General features: G+C 42.1%; 1 protein-coding gene across 1 annotated transcript in view; it reads left to right on the top strand.

Annotated features, from left to right (window-relative positions):
• COL4A4 (collagen type IV alpha 4 chain) overlaps positions 1-20,921 on the top strand; it is a 111,914-nt gene that overhangs the window by 76,417 nt on the left and 14,576 nt on the right. Inside the window, exons 30-37 of the mRNA XM_060242221.1 lie at positions 1,171-1,314; positions 2,666-2,773; positions 4,982-5,157; positions 6,683-6,746; positions 8,969-9,043; positions 13,434-13,541; positions 14,553-14,660; positions 20,557-20,628. Of these exons, the coding sequence (XP_060098204.1) occupies positions 1,171-1,314; positions 2,666-2,773; positions 4,982-5,157; positions 6,683-6,746; positions 8,969-9,043; positions 13,434-13,541; positions 14,553-14,660; positions 20,557-20,628 (855 nt within the window). The remainder of the gene's footprint in view (positions 1-1,170; positions 1,315-2,665; positions 2,774-4,981; positions 5,158-6,682; positions 6,747-8,968; positions 9,044-13,433; positions 13,542-14,552; positions 14,661-20,556; positions 20,629-20,921) is intronic.

Genomic DNA, 20,921 nt, shown 5'->3' with positions numbered 1-20,921 from the left:
TAATCGGGACCTGGCCCGCCATTGTCCCTCTTGTGATGTACCCACTAATAAAGTATGTTGCCTTCAACACGTCTTGTCACTGAGTACATTACAGTGTTAAAATTTCCAGTCCCTTTTGATACCTCAAATTAAGACCATTTCTTTTGTAAAGCCTGTACAATTCATGTGGTCAATTTTTTCTTCACTGTTTTTTCTCGGTTTATGGCTTATGGGCTGTTAAACCTGAATAAAGTTGAAGACTTAGTCATAGCAAGAAAAAAATAGAGTCCTGCAGTGTCCTAAAGCCCTGCTTGGCTTGGGACCAACATATCTGAGGGACTGCCTCTCCCTATATTTGCCCTGAAGGACTTTATTTTCTATTAATCACCATCTGCTGGTTGTCCCCGGCCCTAAGGACATCTGTCTTGCCTCATCTAGAGCCGGGGCATTTTCTGCCCTTGCTCTGGCCTGGTGAAACATGCTTCCGTTAAAGATTAGAGCCCTGATCTGCTAAGTTTTTGTAGGGCTTGTAAAACGGAGCTGTTCCACGAGGCCTTTAAGTGAGGCAACGGATGCCCACAGTACATTGAAACTGATTTTGCACTCACCTTATTTCACCCTCACATCTGTCTTCTCCATGCGATGTCCTCCCGATTTCCCACTATTTGTGTTGGGGCTGCAGCAAACGGTTTCTGGGGCTGCAGCAAACGGAAATTGGTTTTTAGCCGTTTCCATTTGCTGTGCAAAAATTGCGATGTTTGCTGCAGCCCTGGCACAAATAGTGGGAAATCGGGAGGACGCCACACGCAGAAGACAGACGTGAGGGTGGAGTAAGGTGAGTGCGAAATTGGTCTGAGTTTGGCCTTCCTTGCTATGGTATTCCACTTTCTATCAGGCCTACTGAGAAGTCATCAGTTCCAGCTCTGTCTGTATTATGGCTCAATTAATTGTCTTCCAATTGAAATGGAGTAATTTTAATTGTTTTAACTGTTTAAATTCATTCCTAATTTTTATTGTTCATTGTTACTTGTTTAAATTGTTGTAATCCACCCTGAGCCTGCTTGCGGGATAGGGCGGAATAGAAATTAACTAAATAAATAAATTATAGCATGAACTTTCTGTGACATTATAGACTCAGCAGTTCAGTACTATATTATTTAATTTCACTATTATCTAAATATTTCTGTTAAGGAAGCAAAGGATCCCAAGGAATGCAAGGTTTCCTAGGGCTACCAGGAAAACAAGGAGAGAAGGGAGTTCCTGGTATAAACGGTGAACAAGGACAGACAGGTCAGCATGGCCCTCCTGGAGAATGTGGGTCTAAGGGCTCCAAAGGTATGTAGTTGTAAATAACTGTTTCTGCTGCTCATTGAATTTTCTCCAAGCCAAAATTAACTGTTTTACCAAGCCTCTTTGGAAAGAATTTTCAATAAGTAATAATTTAATTGTGTGTATAACTTAACTTAAGTCTGTTAAGACTTAAATGCTAATATAGTTTCAGTTCTCTATTGAAGGAACACAGTACAGCACCCAAGTCTTTTTTTAATGCATCCAATCATATCCTGTGTATTACAAGTAATTAGCTGTCCTGTGTCGTAGTAGCATAGAAGCATAGGATATACACTAAAGAAATTAATAAAATAAAAACACCATATGTCTATTTTAGCATTGTGGTCATGTGCTTGCTGTTGTGATTGTCTTGATAAAACAAGTGGCAGCTCATCCATAGATATAAGAGGTGTGCCATCTGCTCTTTTAGCTGTCCCATCTTATACTTCTCCCATGTTCTAATCCAAGGGTAGCCAAACTTGCTTAATGTAAGAGCCACATAGAATAAACATCAGATGTTTGAGAGCTGCAAGACATGAATGTTAGATGTTTGAGAGCCACAGGAGAGGAAGGAAGGAAGATGGAGGGGAGGTAGGAGGGAGGGAGAGGTGGAAAGAAAACAACTTTAACTTTAAATACAGGTTTACTAGGAACACAGCGTAAGAAGACATTCTATTTTCTAAGCTGCTGGTTGGCTTGGCTTGGAGAAGTGATTTAAGGAGAGAAATTCCTTCTCCAGGCCAGGCAACAGGGCAGTGGGGGCTTTGAGAGCCGCACAATATGTGTGAAAAGGCCACATGTGGCTCCCAAGCCACAGTTTGGCCACCCCTGTTCTAATCTATGCTGTATGTTGCTGCAAGAAAATGTATGTTTCTTCTTTCTTTCCAGTATGCATCTACAGAAAGGCTGTTTTGTTCTGCTTATTGCCTAAATAGCAATCTTTGGGGCATAGAGGAGTGTTTCCGCCCCCCCCCCCCCATTTAAGGGATCTCCTAAACAGGTCCTGCACTTTCTTTTCTCTTTGTTTTCTCCTTTCTTCTGTTCTATTGAACACAGAAGTGAGACAAGGAGCAAGAAGTCTTCAGCCAAACATCGGTGAGGTGGGTAGACAATAATTATATGCCTGCCCTCCTGTCAGCTCCTGCAAGCTCCCTCTGTATTTTAGCTACTCAGTCAGAGTGCTCCCTAAATCAGCAAAGGCAGGCAATTCCCTCTCCTTGAAATAGCTAAATATGCAGAATATGCTATCTGTTCAGAAGTACAAGACAGGCCAGGATCTGGATCCCAACAAAGAGTTTTTATTTATAGTTATAATGAAAAATATTAGCATACATTCTTCTTGCATTCTTCTTGTAAGGCGAAAGAGGAGTTCCAGGTGAAGATGGCTGTGTTGTTCTATTGGCTCAGAAAGGACAAAATGGGGAGCCAGGCCTTCCTGGTGAAGAAGGTTTACTAGGAACACAGGGTAAGAAGACATTCTGTTTTCTAAGCTACACGGGATGAAATATTTAGTTCAGACTCTAATGTCTTCCAGGTGGTACCTGGTTTTGGAAGGTACTCAAAACCCACAGTTAAGCAACTAGGAAATGTACTATTTAGGAATTGTGCAAAGTGTACTAGATCAGTGTTTCCTATTTGCAGGGTCGTGACCCGGTACCGGGCCACGGAAGCCTCACTACTGGGTCATAAGAAAAGCCAAAGCTAGCCCCACCCCCAGCAAAGCTAGCCCCGCCCCATTTCTGTGTTGTGCAGAGAGGAGCTGGGTTGCCTCTCCTTCCTTCTCCCCCACTCCCAGTGTTTGAGAGAAAAGCTAGCATCCACTGGCACTTTAGACCCATGAAGTGTTCTTCAAGGTATGATCTTTCATGTGCCTTGCATTATGTTGTTTTGGGGAGATTTCCCGGGGAGGCCTGGGTGGCAAAGAAGGCTGTGTAAGTTTTTTTTCAGCCGGGAGGGGTGGGGAGTGGGCATTCCAATAGCTATTTTTTTTTTCCAAACAACCCCTGGCAGAATTTTTGCTGGCTGGGGTCATCAGATGGTGAGGAAGGCTTTCTTTCTTTCTTTCTTTCTTTCTTTCTTTCTTTCTTTCTTTCTTTCTTTCTTTCTTTCTTTCTTTCTTTCTTTCTTTCTTTCTTTCTTTCTTTCTTTCCCTGCAAGTGATGCTCTGTCTGTATTCTTGGTGCTGGGAGGGGGGGAGGCAACAGTGGGAGGGCTTCTAGTGCCCTAGCCCCACTGGTGCACATTCTGTTTTTTTTCGGGGGCATTGTTTGAGGGAATTTTGGACTGGATAGTCCACTGATCTGATCCAACATGGTTCCTCTTATGTTTATGTTCTTTCTTTCCATGTCTTTCTTTTCCTTTCCTTTCCTTCCATTTCATTCTTTCCCTTTCTTTCTTTCCTTCCATTTTTACTGGGTGAAACTTTTCTGTTCTTCAAACTGTTGTTGCAGACATAGGAGCTCTGCCAATGAAAAGCTGGCACCCCCAGTTGTAGTCAGGTGGCCTTCTATGAGATTTCTGTGTGAGTGAGTGAGAGAGGTGTGGGGCAGAAAGAGATTATTGGAGATTACTGCGGTATATCACAACAGCACCGGAAGAGATGGTACTATGAACTTGGCACCATTTTACTGGTCTTGCTTTTAACAGCTGTCTGACACCAAAATTAAACTCCTCCTGTAGATATTAAAAAGGATGAAAGTAGTTCACTGGCTAAGTATCTGCACAACAGGTTGCTTTTAAAGGCATGGGAAACACAGCCAGTAAAAAGCTGCAAGCCCCTCATAAATATCCTTTTTGGGATAACTGCGGAAAAGCTTGTATGAACTTCATATAACTTGAAATTAATTCATTAATTGCAATACAATTCTCTGCTACCTTTCACAGCAATTTCCCTGTGTTTCAACCAAAGAAAAGTATGAAAAATAGTTGTCAAAAGATTTTCTTGAAACCAAGCAAGCTTGGTTGTACCTTGAGGCAGGGATCCAGTAGTGGCAGCTGAAGGAAGGGCCTTCTAAATGTGTCAGCATATTTTGAGTTAGAGCAGCTGCCAGGGCCCAGTGTGGGTGGTACACAGTGCTGGCACTCCTGATGGCAATGGCAACAGCGCTCCCAATTGCATACACTGGCCAGTGCTGTTGAGGAAGGGATGTGTAGGTGGTGCAGGCAATTGCACATGGGAATTAGGAGTGCTTGCAAGCTGGAGAAGAATACACAAACAGATAGGTGCATGCAGGTGTGGGGGTGAAAAGAGAGGACCGCCCACTTTCCACCCCCATTTTGGCTCAGCATGAGTTTCAGAGAGATTTTTCTGAAAATGAATTTACTTCTGAAGAAGAGGCAGGTTTGGGGGAGTGCCTTGGAAGTGACATCACAGGAAAAGGTGGAGTTTTGGTTCAGTGTGCCCTGGAAGTGACATCACTGGGTCCTTGACGTCACAGGAAATGACATAATTCCTGTCTCCCGGCTCCACCCCCAAAGTCTCCTGGCTCCACCTCCATGAAGGAGGGCCACGAAGGAGAAGTGTAAAAATAACCGGCCCACGGGAAAGAAAAGTTTGGGAAACCCTGTACTAGATAAAGAATCCTTTCAATTTCAAGTTTTATAGTTTAGATTTTTTTTTGCTATGAGTTATCTACAAAACATAATTTATAACAAATGCTTGGAATAATTTCAGGTGACAAAGGCAGCCCTGGATTCAGAGGAATGCCAGGATTGCCAGGCAGAAGTGGACTTCTGCAAAAGGGTGAACCCGGTGATGCTGGTCAGATTGGTTTGCAAGGGCTGCCAGGCCCACCTGGAATTCCAGGACTGAGAGGAATCATTGGTTTTCAAGGACAGCAGGGTGAGCAGGTATGCTGGAAAAGATAGATAAAGAGCCTGAGATCCCAATGGTTTTATTTTTAAAAATTAATTTTTCAGTTCCAGACAGTCAGTCTGAGGACATGATAGTTAGCTGTTGCTGGTGGTGAGTTCAAAATGAAAAGCTTCCCAGAGAGTATGGGGCATGACATCTTCAAAATTACAGTAAACAATAAATAGATTTGCTAATTCACCTTTTAACATTATCACAACTATTCTGTGGCTTGCTGTATTAGCCGTGTTTCTTTAATGTGCTCTATATCCAGTTTATTTATTTTCTTTCAGGTGGAGATCCAAATCAGCTTTCATTGTTCTCTTCTCCCTATATTTTAGCCTCACAACAACATTGTGTGTTCAGAGTGGTGATGTGCCCAGGGTCACCCAACGAACTTCCATGACAAATTAGGGATTCAAACCTGGGTTCCCAGATCCTAGTCCAACACTTTAATCACTAAACCACACTGGTGTTTAGCTTCTTTATGTAATAAAGAGTAAATGAATGCCGTATAGCAAAAGTCCAGACCATTAACAAATGATGAATGTTCTGTTATTACTTAACTTGTAGTATTCTTTTGATTTCCTTTATGCTTAAGCATTAAAGCCAGCACTGATTTCTGCCCCCTCCCCCCCCAAAAAAATTCTATTTAGGGAAGCTAATCCATTTTCTTTTCTGACCTGTATTTACATCCAGTGAGCTATTCACTGTGTACAGTGTAGAAATTGCATTGATTTGTAGTCTTATTGCCTCCAGAGTCAATGAAATTATACAACAGCATACAAGAACAGAATTTAGACCATGTCGTTTAGAAGACATTTCTACCATTGCTTGTACTTTCCAAGTACTGAAACTGTTCCTCACGACATTTGGACAATGCTTTGGGTTTTTTTAAAAAATAGGTAGCTGGTATACCATGCCAATAAAGTCTGCTGGGGTCATATCATAATTTAGGTGATCTGGGACAGTGCCAACACAATGGCATAAATAGGGTGAGAGCCAGGAAGACTGAGACAGGGGCCTGTCAGGAGGAAGGCTTAAAGCATTTTCACAGTATATTAATAGTATTACAAGGATGTAAAGCCCTGATGAATGCCAGTGAAGTCTGATGCTGTAGTAACTCTTTCCCATCCATATATGCAAGCCTTTCAGGAATTTAAGAGTCAATCAATGAAATCTATTCTCCTGTCACATTTATGCATTGTTCCTCCAGATGGTGCTGCACGAGCAAACATAGAATAAATGTCAGTCAGAATTATCTACATAATTCAGTTGCAAGACCTTTTAGCTCCTCAGACTATCCAGCATATTACTCTAATTATATTATTTGTATTAACTAACAACAATTGTTGTTGCTGCTGCTGTTATTATTATTTCAGGATTTAGCACATAAATATTATTAAACTAGTACAATATACATTTTGTTCACAGGGATTAGAGACAAAACAGATGTTGTTACAGAATGTCCCTATTTTATATAGTATAACTAATGCACACAATTTCTTTTATTAAAATAATCAGGGTGCACAGGGACTACCAGGTATTTTGGGAAAACCAGGATTTGATGGTGCAAGAGGACGTAAAGGTAATGGTACAATGACAAAAGATCTAATGAATACATAGAAATACTTTTTTTGGTACATTTCTGGTACATGCATTAGAAAAGATAAGCATATAACCAGGAATAATTTATTGGAAACAAAAGATTATAATTCTGATCCAAAGCTTATTATTCCCCAAGTTCAACCCCAAAGACATCTCAGGTTGCTCCTTGTGCTGCTGCAGAGTCATAACAGCTGGAGGAGATCAGGCTAAACAACAGCCTGGTGCCAGTATCTACTTCAGGCACCTCTGTAAGCAGCTGTCCATCAGTAGCTTCAAGGAAGCAGGCCTTTTCATTGTACCACCCCAGAGGATGGGGTAGGAGAAGACTGCCTTGCGGCAGTGCTCCACACTGGTCTGGGGAAAGATGCAGTTCTCCCCATTCTCTTTGCTTTACTACACTTCTGCTTAGTCTTCTCCCTGGGCCCCACTGCACTTCCCTCCTATTTGTCATCCTGTCCCCCTGGACTAGTTCACCAAAGTAAGCTAGCTCCATGTGGAACCTGGGGATCCCCTGGAGTGACAGCTGATCTCCAGACTACAGAGATCAATTCCTCTGAAGAAAATGGATGCTTTGGATGGTGTACTCTATGACAGGGGTGGCCAACGGTAGCTCTCCAGATGTTTTTTGCCTACAACTCCCATCAGCCCCAACCCATTGGCCATGCTGGCTGGGTCTGATGGGAGTTGAAGGCAAAAAACATCTGGAGAGCTACCGTTGGCCACCCCTGCTCTATGATATTGTACCTCACTGAGGTTCCTGTCCTCCACAGGCTTCATCCTCAAATCCCTAGGAGTCTCCCAACCTGAATCTGGCCATCCCCTGGTGGCCCAGGAGAACCTGGCAACTTTAACCAGTGCTACACTAGGCTACACTGTACTCTGACTCAGAGCACTAACAAACTTGCTGTTGAAACTGACTTATTAACCTGCTGCCATTGACTTTTCCCACCCGCTGCTAATCTGCAGTTGCCTTTCCCCCCAAATGCACCTGGTTTCAATTGTTTTGAAGCTCAGGCCCAGGACCGAATCTACATGTTGAGGGGAGGCAAAATTAAAAAATGGCACCCCCTTATGGGCCATTCTATCTCATGGTCTCATAGAATACAATGGACTCCATAGTCAATTCGGCGCCCTCCCTCCATCGGTGCCCGGGGCAAGCACCCCCCTCTGCCCCCTCCCTAGATCCGGCCCTGCTCAGGCCAGCCTAATTTTTTTTTCAAATTGGCCCTAAGCTCCAGTTATTATTTTTAAACCACTGACTTATTCTTATTTTAGAAGAAGATATTGGATTTATATCCTGCCCTATATTCTGAATCTCAGAGCGGTCACAGTCTCCTTTACCCTAACCCCCACTACAGACACCCTGTGAGGTAGGTGGGGCTGAGAGCGCTTTTACAGCAGCTGCCCTTTCAAGGACAACTCCTGCAAGAGCTATGGCTGACTCAAGGCCATTCCAGCAGCTACAAGTAGAGGAGTGGGGAATCAAACCCGATTCTCCCAGATAAGAGTCCACACACTTAACCACTATACCAAACTGGCCAACAAAAGCCTCATTTGGGGGAGGGAAAAGAAACACTAAATCCTAAACTGAAATTTGTATTTTTAATCCCTAAATAATCACCTACATTTAACTATTATTAGCACCTAACCAGAAATTTCTTTCAGAACAAATTTTCAAAACTAATAGGAATACCCTAAAAATCACTACCCCAGAAAACACAATGCAAAAAAAAAAAAAACCTTCAAAATAACCACGGAACTGTAAAATCAGAACCAGAAGAATGCCAGGAAATAAACTTAAAACAGGAACAATCTGGAAAGAGCCCCCCCAGGATAAATCCTTTAAAAATCAAAATGCAAAGCAATTAAAAATTCAAAACAATGCACTTTTTGACAAGCTATGTTGGAGGGCCTGATATGAAAGTAATTTTTAAATGGTGTTTGGAGGTCTGAAAAAAACAAAATGTGTTGGATCCAGTAGAAATTTCCATAGAAGGGAAATTTATGATTCCTCCTCCTGTGGCAGGGCTCTGACTGCTTCCTTTATACTGTTCGGGGGGTGGGGGGGGAGCAGTCATCCACAGTTTTGGAGATATTGTGGCCATGTATATATTTTTGTTAACATAAAGTGCGAAACTTGTTCACCTATTGGGTATGGTATATATCTCGCTTATGAGCAGTCTCCATTTTTAACTTGTACAGGTAGCAGAGGTGATCAGTCTCCTCACATTGGCCAGCCTGGGAAGAGAGGTCCTGTAGGAAATCAAGGATTGCCAGGTGACAGTGTTTCTGGTTATTTTGTAATAAAAACAGGTTGACTAAATTACTCACCTGCTTATTTTCCTTTACTGGATTTTCATTTGTTGGCAGATTTTGTGACATATTTATGACGTCACATATTTATGGCTAACAGGCTTTTGATCCTTAAATTGTTAAGGTATGACTGGTTCAGCTTTATGTGGCAGACATATTCACCACATGAATGCTGGATGTCTTCTGTGCATATCATAACATATGAAGGGGTTAGGGTTATTATGTATTTACTCTATGTATACATTTTGTAATGTCTTTTATAGTCTTTTAATTGTCAGTAGTTTTTCTCTTATGGATTCAAAGTTATGTACAGGATAAATATTTTTACTTTTTAAAAAAGCCTTATCTATTCTGTAGTGTGTATCAAGAAGGTTCCCAGTTCAGTCCCTGGCTTCTCCAGTATCAGGGCTGGGAAACACCTATTCCAAAGAATTCAGAGACAGTGCTGGATTAGATGAACCAATTGCCTGACGCAGTATCTGGCAGCTCCACACCTTCACCTCCCCATACTTTAATGGGTCAACATAGGGTTGCCAACTTTCAGGTGGTGGCTGGAGATCTTCCATTATTACAACTGATTTCCAGGTGACCAAGGTCAGTTCACCTGGAGAAAATGGTCACTTTGGGTTGTGGACAATATGGCATCAGACCCCATTGAAGCCCCTCCCCTCCCCAAACCCTGGCTTCCTCAGGCTGTACCCTGAAAATCTCCAGGTATTTCCTAGCCCAGAACTGGCAACCCTACAACCATATTTGTTTTATAAAGTGGCCGTAGGGTCTATGCTACCACCTAATAAAAATGTTATGTTGCTCTCCAGCCTGTGTTGGACAAATACCTGTAATTGTCATAGGAAAGGAGAACAGGAATACTTACAATATGCTTATTCCAGACCACTTAATACATTATATTTGAAATCTATATCTGAGATGGCTTGTGTAATGGGAACTGAAGATGCTCCAAATCCCCAAATGACCTGATCCCAGCCACTTGTGAAGCAACGAAACAGGTTTACGTGAATTTGTTAGGGTTGCCAGGTGCAACTCAGAAAATATCTGGAGCCTTGGGGTGGAGCCAGGAGACGTTGGGAGTAGAGCCAGGAGACTTTCCCGTCCCCTAAAATAAATAAATAAAAATACAGCAGTGCAGTTCTCCTGAATATAGTCTTCATTTCCTCATCCCCCCAGCCAGTGCCAGATTAAATCCCGTGGAGGACCCTAGGCAGTCAAAATCTTGAGGGCCCCCTTACAAACTATCACCTATCCCACTGCCTGTTGCCCTCACTGTAGTCTGCAGACACCTTCTCAAAAGCCCCTTTGAGAAAGCTGCAGGAGAGAGGCAGAGAGGCAAACTTGGTGATGACATTAGCAGCAGCCTCACCAGGCAAAGAGTGACTCAGTTGCTGACTGCGCATGCAGGCTCCAAGGGCTGCAAGCAGGGGGAAAACTGAGGGGGGGAAAGCCAGCCTGGGGCCCCTAAAGGCATCCGGGCCCATAGGCCAGTGCCTACTTGGCCTAATTGTTAATCCAGCCCTGCCCCCAGCAGCTGCACTTCCACTAAATAAAAGTGAATACACAAACACACACTCACAAAGCAGCCAGAATGAACAGCTTTTGTGATCTTACTGGTTATCTACTCACAGGAGTTGCTGAATGTGACCATCTGCTGTATTTCAACCAACTTTTTCAGTCTGACAGGAAAACAAAAGTAGAGCAGCCTAGGGGGTGGAGTTTTCCTCCATTCCATAATCATGTTCTAGTTAATGCCATTTTACTATATACACAACTTCTGGAACCAATGCAAAAAAACCAGAGGGACTTCTGCTTTATTACATGGTTCGCACACAGGGTTCCCAATCCCCAGATGGATCCCCCGGTTTGGAGACCCTCCCCCCGGCTTCAGGGTCATCAGAAAGCGGTGGGGGGGAAATGTCTGCTGGGCACTTCATTATTCCCTATGGAGACCGATTCCCATAGGGTATAATGGAGAATTGATCTGTGGGTATCTGGTGGGGAGAGGCTGTTTTTTGAGATAGAGGCACCGAGTTTCAAAAAGATTGGCCCAGGGAGTCCAATTCTATGAGCCCCAAAAGAAGGTGCCCTGTTGTGTATGCGGACCCAAATGAAGACTCTTGTGTGTGTTCCTGCCTGGCTCATTGGAGCCATAAGGACTGAGCCTGGGGACTCAGGAACAATGGACAGTAGGATCCAAATACTTGTTGCCATGATCCAATCACAAGCCCCTGACCGGCTTGAATGACCCAATGGTGTGCTAGTGCAGGAACCTTGATGTGTATATAGTTGGCCCCGGTGGCCCAGTTCCTCAGGGCCTGTTCAGACGCACAGTTTAATCAGTTGTCGATGCTGTTTCCTACCGGATTAAAAGTGGCTGATCAGACAGCAACATCTGCCTCCTGGTAGTCAATCATTGTCGCCCCCCTCCAATCCTTCTCCAAACCAGATTATTTTGTTACCTGCTCCTTTGTGGTGTTTTTTGAGTTGTCTGGTTTCACCTTGTAGTTTTCTCAGTCTGAATAGTTCTGCTGTGATATTAATCAACTTCCAGATGCCTGAAGGCTGTCCCAGAGCAAAAGGAGCCTCAGACATCCGGTTTATGGTCACCATTTTTTTACTACTTAGCGATATGCGCATAACCGCACAACCACATTTTTAGCCTATGCGCATATGCTCATAATGTGCATGTGTGCATAATGCGCACATGCGCATTATGCTCTTATGCGGCATGGTGGAGGAAACAAAAAAAAGAACTGCATGTGCCGTCGTGTGGATGGCAGAAGACGGTTTCACCGTGGAGTGATTCGAATTGCAGTATGGCAGTCTGATCGATAATATCTGGAGCAAAGATATTTGGAGCAGAACTGGGTCAGTTTAACATGGACTCAACACGCTGTGTGAACAGGGCCTTAGAGTGCATCCCTATACTATGTTGTACCTAATAAAGAGCTATGATCACTACCACCACACCTCTTCATTGCATTGAACCTAGTATATTATATGCCCCTATCCTTCATTATTTCCAATGGAGGGAAGGCATTTAAAAGGTGTGGCCAGAACTCCCTTTGGAGTTCAATTATGCTTGTCACAAGCTTGTTCCTGGCTCCACCCCCAAAGTCTCCTGGCTCCACCCCCAAAGTCTTCAGATATTTCTTGAATTGGACTTGGCAACCCTATTCACACGCTCACCACATAGCTCTGCTTGCTCACCATGCCCATGCAGCTTTCCTCTAGCTGAGATTTAAAAGCACACACACAGTCCAAAATGCAAGCAGTTTGCAAGGTTCTTTTAAGCCCGCAGAGGTTTAAAGGCACATCGTGGCTGCTTGGACAAGCTGGCAGGTGGTGGGGAGGAGCCTGCAAAACCAGGGGATCCCCTGCTTGGACCTGGAGGTTGACAAGCCTACATTTTATACAATTTGGGCCTAGTAGGCCCAAAATGCAACCAATGCAGCAGCCATCTTAACTCCACAATCTTTTTTCAGACACCAGAAAGCAGATAGTATCTCATCCAAACTTTAATTTTTATCAACAGTATCATCCTGTATATGTAGTATTTACTATGCATCTAAAAATGTTAAGTATGAATACAATATACATTTGTTTCCAAATACATATGTTGTATGTATGTTTGGTCACATCGTCTTGTTGAGTATTTACTTAGCGGCAAACTTTATTTAATTTTAATTTTATTTTCATTCAATTTATATCCTGCCCTCCCTGCCGAAGCAGCCTCAGGACGGCTCACAATAAAATCACAATAAACAATTAAAATTTCACAACATTAATACATCATAATTTAAAATTGGGTTTGCTTCTATATGTATAAAATATCTGTCATTTATACAGAGATGAAAATGAAGACGAGCAATATCTTTGCATATGTTCATAAATTATGTATTGCTAAGTAGGTAGAATGACACATTAGTAATATTATTACAGCTATGCTGTAGTTATACAGAACAGTCTTCACTTAGCACTCAATGGTGAACTACAGTCTGAGTGAATCAAATCGAGCAATGGCTAGTGCAAGTTCCTAGAATGTACCAAATCCATCTGCCTGGGTATTGAAAGGAATAATTTGTGCAGCTTTAAAAAAATAGTTCTATATTTTGGGGAAGTGTTGAGTTATCAGTTATGATGCTGTTGTACTGGAGCCAGTATGCATTCCTGTAAGGGTATCCTTGGGCTCTGTACCATTCATGGAGAGGCAATATGTTGGCATGTTATTGAAAAGCTGTCTGCTGCAAAACACAGCAAATCTATGTGCATGGAAATATGCTCTACTGGAAATCTTTTACATGAAGAAACTGTGGTTTGTTTGTTTTTTTGTTTCTTAAAGGTCTTGATGGATTACCTGGTGTTCAAGGCGTACCAGGCATTCAAGGGGAAACAGGAAGACCAGGACCCAAAGGGTTACCTGGATACCCAGGAACTCCTGGTTTCCCAGGTAAAGAAGAAGTGAAAAAGAAAATGTTTAAATCTAATATTACAAATAATCAGCTGTAAGGCGAACAGTGGATAAAATCAGAAAACTTAACAGTAACGGAAAAAGAAAAGAAGACAACTGGCCTTTGACTGTTACAAACATTTGAGAAGTGATAGTTGCTGTAGTATGCCCACAGCCAGGCTGGTCTGAATGCATTGTTGATTTTATGTGAACTTCTGGAGTTCCCCTATACTAGGGTTGCCAATCCCCAGGTGGGGGCAGAGGATCCCCCGGTTTGGAGGCCCTCCCCCTGCTTCAGGGTCGTCAGAAAGTGGGGGGAGGGGAGGGAAATGTCTGCTGGGAACTCTGTTATTTCCTATGGAAATTTAGTCCCATAGAAAATCATAGAGAATTGATCTGCGGGTAGCTGGGGCTCTGGGAGTGCTATTTTTGGGGGCACAGGCACCTAGTGCCTCTCCCCAAAATACCCCCAAGTTTCAAAACGATTGGACCAGGGGGTCCAATTCTATGAGCCCCAAAAGAAGGTGCCCCTATCCTTCATTATTTCCTATGGAAGGAAGGCATTGAAAAGGTGTGCCCTCCCTTTAAATGTGATGGCCAGAACTCCCTTTGGAGTTCAATTATGCTTGTCACAGCCTTGATCTTGGCTCCACCCCTAATGTCTCCTGGCTCCACCCCCAAAGTCCCCAGATATTTCTTGAATTGGACTTGGCAACCCTACCCTATACACCTTGACAAAATATATTCTTTCTGCTGAGGAGGGGCTGAACAGGTGAGAAGAAAGTAGTAAATGCTGTTTGAGGGGCTGCAGTTCAGTAATAGAGTATCTGCCTAGCGTCTTGAAGCTCCTTAATCTCAAGTTAAAAGAACAAGTGATGTAAAAAACCTTCACATAAGACACTGGAGAGCAACTGGAAGTCTGAATAGACTGTATTGGCCTTGATCGTCCAGTGATCTGATTCAGTATAAGGCAGCTTCATATGATTTGACACTCATCTTTTCCACCTGTAGGAGCTCAAGGAGCTGCAGGATTAGCAGGAACTCCAGGTGAACAAGGTAACCCTGGCCTTTTGGGACCTCCAGGTTTTCCAGGATTATCTGGATCCCCAGGTAGAAAAGGTAAATATTGTAAGTGGTAGAGCTTTTACAAGATGTGACCCTGAATGTTGTAATAGCATGGAATGAATGGCAGCAAATATAATTGTAAGTCATAAAATGCAGGGTACTTTGAAAATACACCTCAGGCCTAACTATGTTGACATTGAAGTCAGGGATATGTCTTTTCTTTTGGGGCCAAATTTGATCAACTGAAAGAATTTTTAAAACCCTATTCAAAGGAGGAAGTTTGAGACAGATTGTGGATGCAGATTTTATTTTTGGCCCCAAGCTATGAGCCTCTAAACAGGCAAATAAACAGCTTGGAACAGATCTCTGGAAAAGTAGCATATAACTTTTCAAAATAAATTAATGAAAACATCGATAGGATGGGATACAGTTACTTATGTATTTGCATTGATGGTATGAACTAATGTTGGACATCAAACTTGGCAGTAGAATATGAGTCAGCAGCCATCTTTCTTTTATATATTATCGTGTATGCACAGTTGAGCCAAGAACTGATCCAAATGTAGTTACCTCTTCATGGCATGCTAGCCTGGACTTTTCCTGCAGGAACATTTTAACATGAACTTCAAGAGCTGTGTATCGAAGGTGATATTATTTATTAATTAAAATACTTATACCCCACCTTTTTTCTTGGCTTACGGTGCCTGATACAATTGCTTGGATCATATGCCCTGATGTATATTTAGTTGGCTAACAGAAGCAGAGTTATGAGGACAGAACACACCCATGTGTCATCCTAAAGACATGATTCATTCCTATAAATTTAATGTTGCCAGACAGAAAAATGTCCTGTCCATTTAATTAGGAGCTTAATGGGATGTTATTTACCAGGTGGTGGTACTTACCTTCATGTCATGAAATGTGTCACTTGCCCATTTCTATACAAGAAGCCTCTATTAAAGGACAGGATATTTTTTCCTCCAGGCTGTTGGCAACCCTACATTTAATATTTGGAAGTGATATGTAATTATGGTTATTCAGCTGGCAAGCAAATCTTACTTGCCAGTTAGATACTGCTAGTGTGGTGTAGTGGTTAGAGTGTAGGACTAGGATCTGGGAGATCCAGGTTCGAATCCCCATTGCACCAATAGAAGCCTTGCTGGGTTATTTTGGGCCAGTCACTCAGCTTAAGCTGCCTCATAGGGTTGTTGTGATGATAAAATGGCAGAAAGGAGAATGATGTAGGCTGTTTTGGGTTCCCACTGGGGAGAAAGGAGAGGTAGAAATGAAGTTAATAATAATAATAATAACGTAGTCTGTGCCCCATTCAGATATGTAAAGGATTGGCTTCAATCCCAAATCACTTAATCCAAACCCCAAACAGTTTTCATCAGTGCCCTGCAGGAAAAAATGAGGGACTTCAACTCTTCAATTACAGCTTTATTTAACTGATAAAAACTAGGATTGCCAATTGGCCCGGAGAAGAATATCCTATCCCTCTAATACTGGTTTATTGAGTGGAAATTGGCAGGTGAAACTTTCCATGGCATGGAGGTAACATCTGGCAAACAACATCCCATTAAGCTTCTGTTGAAAGGACATACCATTTTTCTCCAGGCCATTTGATAACCATAATCAAAACTGGGCTCTCTCCCTTTTTATTAGCATTTTAAAGGGGAAAAGATATTTAAAGGACAAGTTTTTCTCTTTAAAGTACTAAAACTTTTCTGTGTTGGGGGGAATTTCAGTTAGTAAAACCAAGATTGAAGGGTTAAACTATTTGTATTTGTTTTTAAATGTATGTGAACTACCTTGTGTCTGATTTATTTAAAAACTGTAAAGTAAATGAAGTCTCTTCCTTCTCTGCATGATCTTGGTACAAACTGGGACGTTGTGAGATACATTTTACAGTTAGAGATCTCATGGTCTCTGTCATGTCTGTTTTCCCCCAATTAGTTTATTGTGTGTTTATATGAAAACTTTTGTTAGTCAAATGAATTCATTATTTTTAGGCACTAAAACAATGGTGCTCATTTACACCATTTTTAAATATAAGGGAATGGTATTATGAGGGATGCCTAACACACCTGTTTTAAAATTGTGTTCCTCATATCTATAATTAATGGTCCAGTCCTGAAACCGTACTTCTTTGAGTTATCCTTGAAGTAAATGGTCACATATATTTAAATAAGGCTAGTTTAAATAAGGCAAGGAAAGGTACATACGGTCAAAACCCTTGAGAAAGCTTGGACGCTATTTAAAACTATAATCCTAGAAGCTCAGATAAAATACATACCACAAGTTAGGAAAGGCACAAACAGGCATAAGAAAAGGCCTGCGTGGTTAACAAATAAAGTAATGGAAGCTGTAAAAGGTAAGAAGGACTCCTTTAAGCGGTGGAAAACCAGTCCAAGTGAGATTAGTAAAAGGGAACACAGGCTGTGGCAAATCAAATGCAAGACTGTGATCAGGCAGGCAAAAAGGGACTATGAGGAGCATATTGCAAAAAACATAAAGACCAACAATAAAACTTTCTTCAAATATATTAGAAGTAGGAAACCAGCCAGGGAGGCAGTGGGGCCCTTGGATGACCATGGGGTAAAAGGATTACTGAAGGAGGATAGGGAAATGGCTGAAAAGCTAAATGAATTTTTTGCCTCCGTCTTCACTGTAGAAGACGAGAACTTTTTGCCCGCCCCAGAACCACTAATTTTGGAAGGGGTGTTGAAAGACCTGAGTCAGATTGAGGTGACAAATGAGGAGGTCCTACAACTGATAGACAAATTAAAAACTAATAAGTCACCGGGTCCGGATGGCATACATCCGAGAGTTCTGAAGGAACTCAAAGTTGAACTTGTGGATCTTCTAACAAAAATCTGTAATCTTTCATTGAAATCTGCCTCCATTCCTGAGGACTGGAAGGTAGCAAATGTCACCCCCATCTTTAAAAAAGGTTCCAGAGGAGATCCGGGAAACTACAGGCCAGTCAGTCTGACTTCAATACCGGGAAAGTTGGTAGAAACCATTATCAAGGACAGAATGAGTAGGCACATTGATGAACACGGGTTATTGAGGAAGACTCAGCATGGGTTCTGCAAGGGAAGATCTTGCCTCACTAACCTGTTGCATTTCTTTGAGGGGGTGAACAAACATGTGGACAAAGGAGACCCGATAGATGTTGTTTACCTTGACTTCCAGAAAGCTTTTGATAAAGTTCCTCATCAAAGGCTCCTTAGAAAGCTTGAGAATCATGGAGTAAAAGGACAGGTCCTCTTGTGGATCAAAAACTGGCTGAGTAATAGGAAGCAGAGAGTGAGTATAAATGGGCAGTCTTCGCAGTGGAGGACGGTAAGCAGTGGGGTGCCGCAGGGCTCGGTACTGGGTCCCATGCTTTTTAACTTGTTCATAAATGATTTAGAGTTCGGAGTGAGCAGTGAAGTGGCCAAGTTTGCGGATGACACTAAATTGTTCAGGGTGGTGAGAACCAGAGAGGATTGTGAGGAACTCCAAAGGGATCTGTTGAGGCTGGGTGAGTGGGCGTCAACGTGGCAGATGCGGTTCAATGTGGCCAAGTGCAAAGTAATGCACATTGGGGCTAAGAATCCCAGCTACAAATACAAGTTGATGGGGTGTGAACTGGCAGAGACTGATCAAGAGAGAGATCTTGGGGTCATGATAGATAACTCACTGAAAGTGTCAAGACAGTGTGCGTTTGCAATAAAAAAGGCCAATGCCATGCTGGGAATTATTAGGAAGGGAATTGAAAACAAATCAGCCAGTATCATAATGCCCCTGTATAAATCGATGGTGCGGTCTCATTTGGAGTACTGTGTGCAGTTCTGGTCGCCGCACCTCAAAAAGGATATTATAGCTTTAGAGAAGGTGCAGAGAAGGGCAACTAGAATGATTAAAGGGCTGGAGCACTTTCCCTATGAAGAAAGGTTGAAACGCTTGGGACTCTTTAGCTTGGAGAAACGTCGACTGCGGGGTGACATGATAGAGGTTTACAAGATAATGCATGGAATGGAGAAAGTAGAGAAAGAAGTACTTTTCTCCCTTTCTCACAATACAAGAACTCGTGGGCATTCGATGAAATTGCTGAGCAGACAGGTTAAGACGGATAAAAGGAAGTACTTCTTCACCCAAAGGGTGATTAACATGTGGAATTCACTGCCACAGGAGGTGGTGGCGGCCACAAGTATAGCCACCTTCAAGAGGGGTTTAGATAAAAATATGGAGCACAGGTCCATCAGTGGCTATTAGCCACAGTGTATGTGTGTATATAACATTTTTTGCCACTGTGTGACACAGAGTGTTGGACTTGATGGGCCGTTGGCCTGATCCAACATGGCTTCTCTTATGTTCTTATGTTCTTAGTTTCAAACAGTACTGTGCTGTAAAATGTAGCAAATAATGGCTGACTTCCATTGCAGCAAATTCAGCTCGTATCTAGCAGCACAGAACTGTGACTGCTTCAATTATAGACTTACAAGTGTTGTCGTTGTAATGGATTGTTGGCAGAAGTTAGAAAGCAAAGTAAACAGAACCATCAATCATGGTTAAATAAGCCAAGAATCAAGAGAGATATCAGCAGCATATTAGATTCCAAAGATTAATCCTTAATATTTACTGATGTTGGAGTCAGCTGCTGCACACTAGCCATATATCTCTTGCCTAACATTTAGCCAAAAAAACCTGCCATAAATACATTTCTGTTTTCACAAATATTGTTACGAATACTATTTTTGGGTCAATAATGATGGTTACTATGGTTCTTTGGGTCATATCAGATGGAACAGAGTAGTTATAGAGAGCCAATCACTTCTGTCTTCAAGTAGGGATGCCATCCTCCAGTGGGACCTGGGGATCCCCTAGAATTATAATTCATCTCCAAACTACAGAGATCACTTCCCTTGGATAGAATGCATGCTTTGGAGGGTGGACTCTATGGTAATCTACCCCACTGAGCTCCCTGTCCTCCCCAGGCGTTTCCCAGCCTAAAGCTGGCAACCCTACACCCTATCCTCTGCTGGTGGCCAGGGGGGACCTGGTAACCCTGCTTCAGTTTTTTTTTAGTGTTTTGACAACTCTGTTCCTGTAATCTGGGCCAATGTTATAGATTGTCCTAGTCTCTCCAAGACTTGGTATGGGCAGGACCAGGGAGAAAACTGTACTCATTATAGCTCCAGATAGGGAAGGAACTAGACTTATTAAACTGTGCTCCTGTTTGAAAAAGGGTTGCCAGGTCTGTGTTGGAAAATACCTGGAGACTTAGGGGGTGGATCCAGGTGAGGGAAGGGTTTGGGGAGGGGAGGGGCCTCAGCAGGGGAGCATGCCATAGAGTCCACCCTTCAAGGCAGCCATTTTCTCCAGGGGAGCTGATCTCTGCCATCTGGAGATCAGTTGTAAAAGCAGATCTCCAGGCCCCACCTTGACCCTGACAACCCTAGCCTGATGTCTCTTTATTTTGATGCCTAGCATTAAGAACACAACAAAGTTGCAGAGAAAAACCTTAAAGATTCCTCTTTTTTGCTTAAAGCAACTGGTAGACCTCTCATCACCTAAACTAAAACTCCTCTATTCATTTTAAGTGCCAAGAGAAGCAGAAATATGACAGTTACTTTTATTTTGGAGTTTGTTGTTTGATTGAAAAAGAGGCTAGTAATACTTAAATAATAAAAGACTAAAGCAGGAATTATTTTAAAGAATTAAATCCTCTCAATTTTTAATGCCAGGAAATCTGTTGTTAATGTACAAAAGGCAGTAAATTATTTTACTTTATTTGCTTCAACTTCCTAAATGTAATTTTTTACTTTAAAAAAGTCCACATCTTCTAATGATGCAGCATATTTTCCACCTGCCAGACATTTTCAGTAAACATCCATGTCAATGTTCAAATTGCAAAAATGTATTCAGCATTTTATTTATATTTTATTGCAATATTTCATAGGCCCTCCAGGATTGCCTGGAATAGATGGCTTGAATGGACTACGGGGTCAAAAAGGTTTACCAGGATCTCCAGGTAAAGAATAAGTGATATACAGACTTCATGTTAAGTATTTTTAGTATGAAAGCAGGGCTTTTTTTGAGTAGGAAAACACAGGAATGCAGTTTGGGCTGGCTTGGCATCAAGGGGTGTGGCCTAATATGCAAATGAGCTCTTGCTGGGCTTTTTCTACAAAACGAACGTAATATGATCACCATTTGACTTTATGAAAATCATGCTATATCTGGAAGTACAATGGTATAAATTTATTATTCAAATATTTGAAGCTTGGATTCAGCTATAATTAATTACTGTCAACATGATGAGAA

This window comes from Heteronotia binoei, chromosome 6 (genome assembly GCF_032191835.1).
Source record: "Heteronotia binoei isolate CCM8104 ecotype False Entrance Well chromosome 6, APGP_CSIRO_Hbin_v1, whole genome shotgun sequence".
In the NCBI taxonomy this organism is placed as follows: Eukaryota; Metazoa; Chordata; class Lepidosauria; order Squamata; family Gekkonidae; genus Heteronotia; species Heteronotia binoei.
This window is presented reverse-complemented; position numbering and strand designations above follow the sequence as displayed.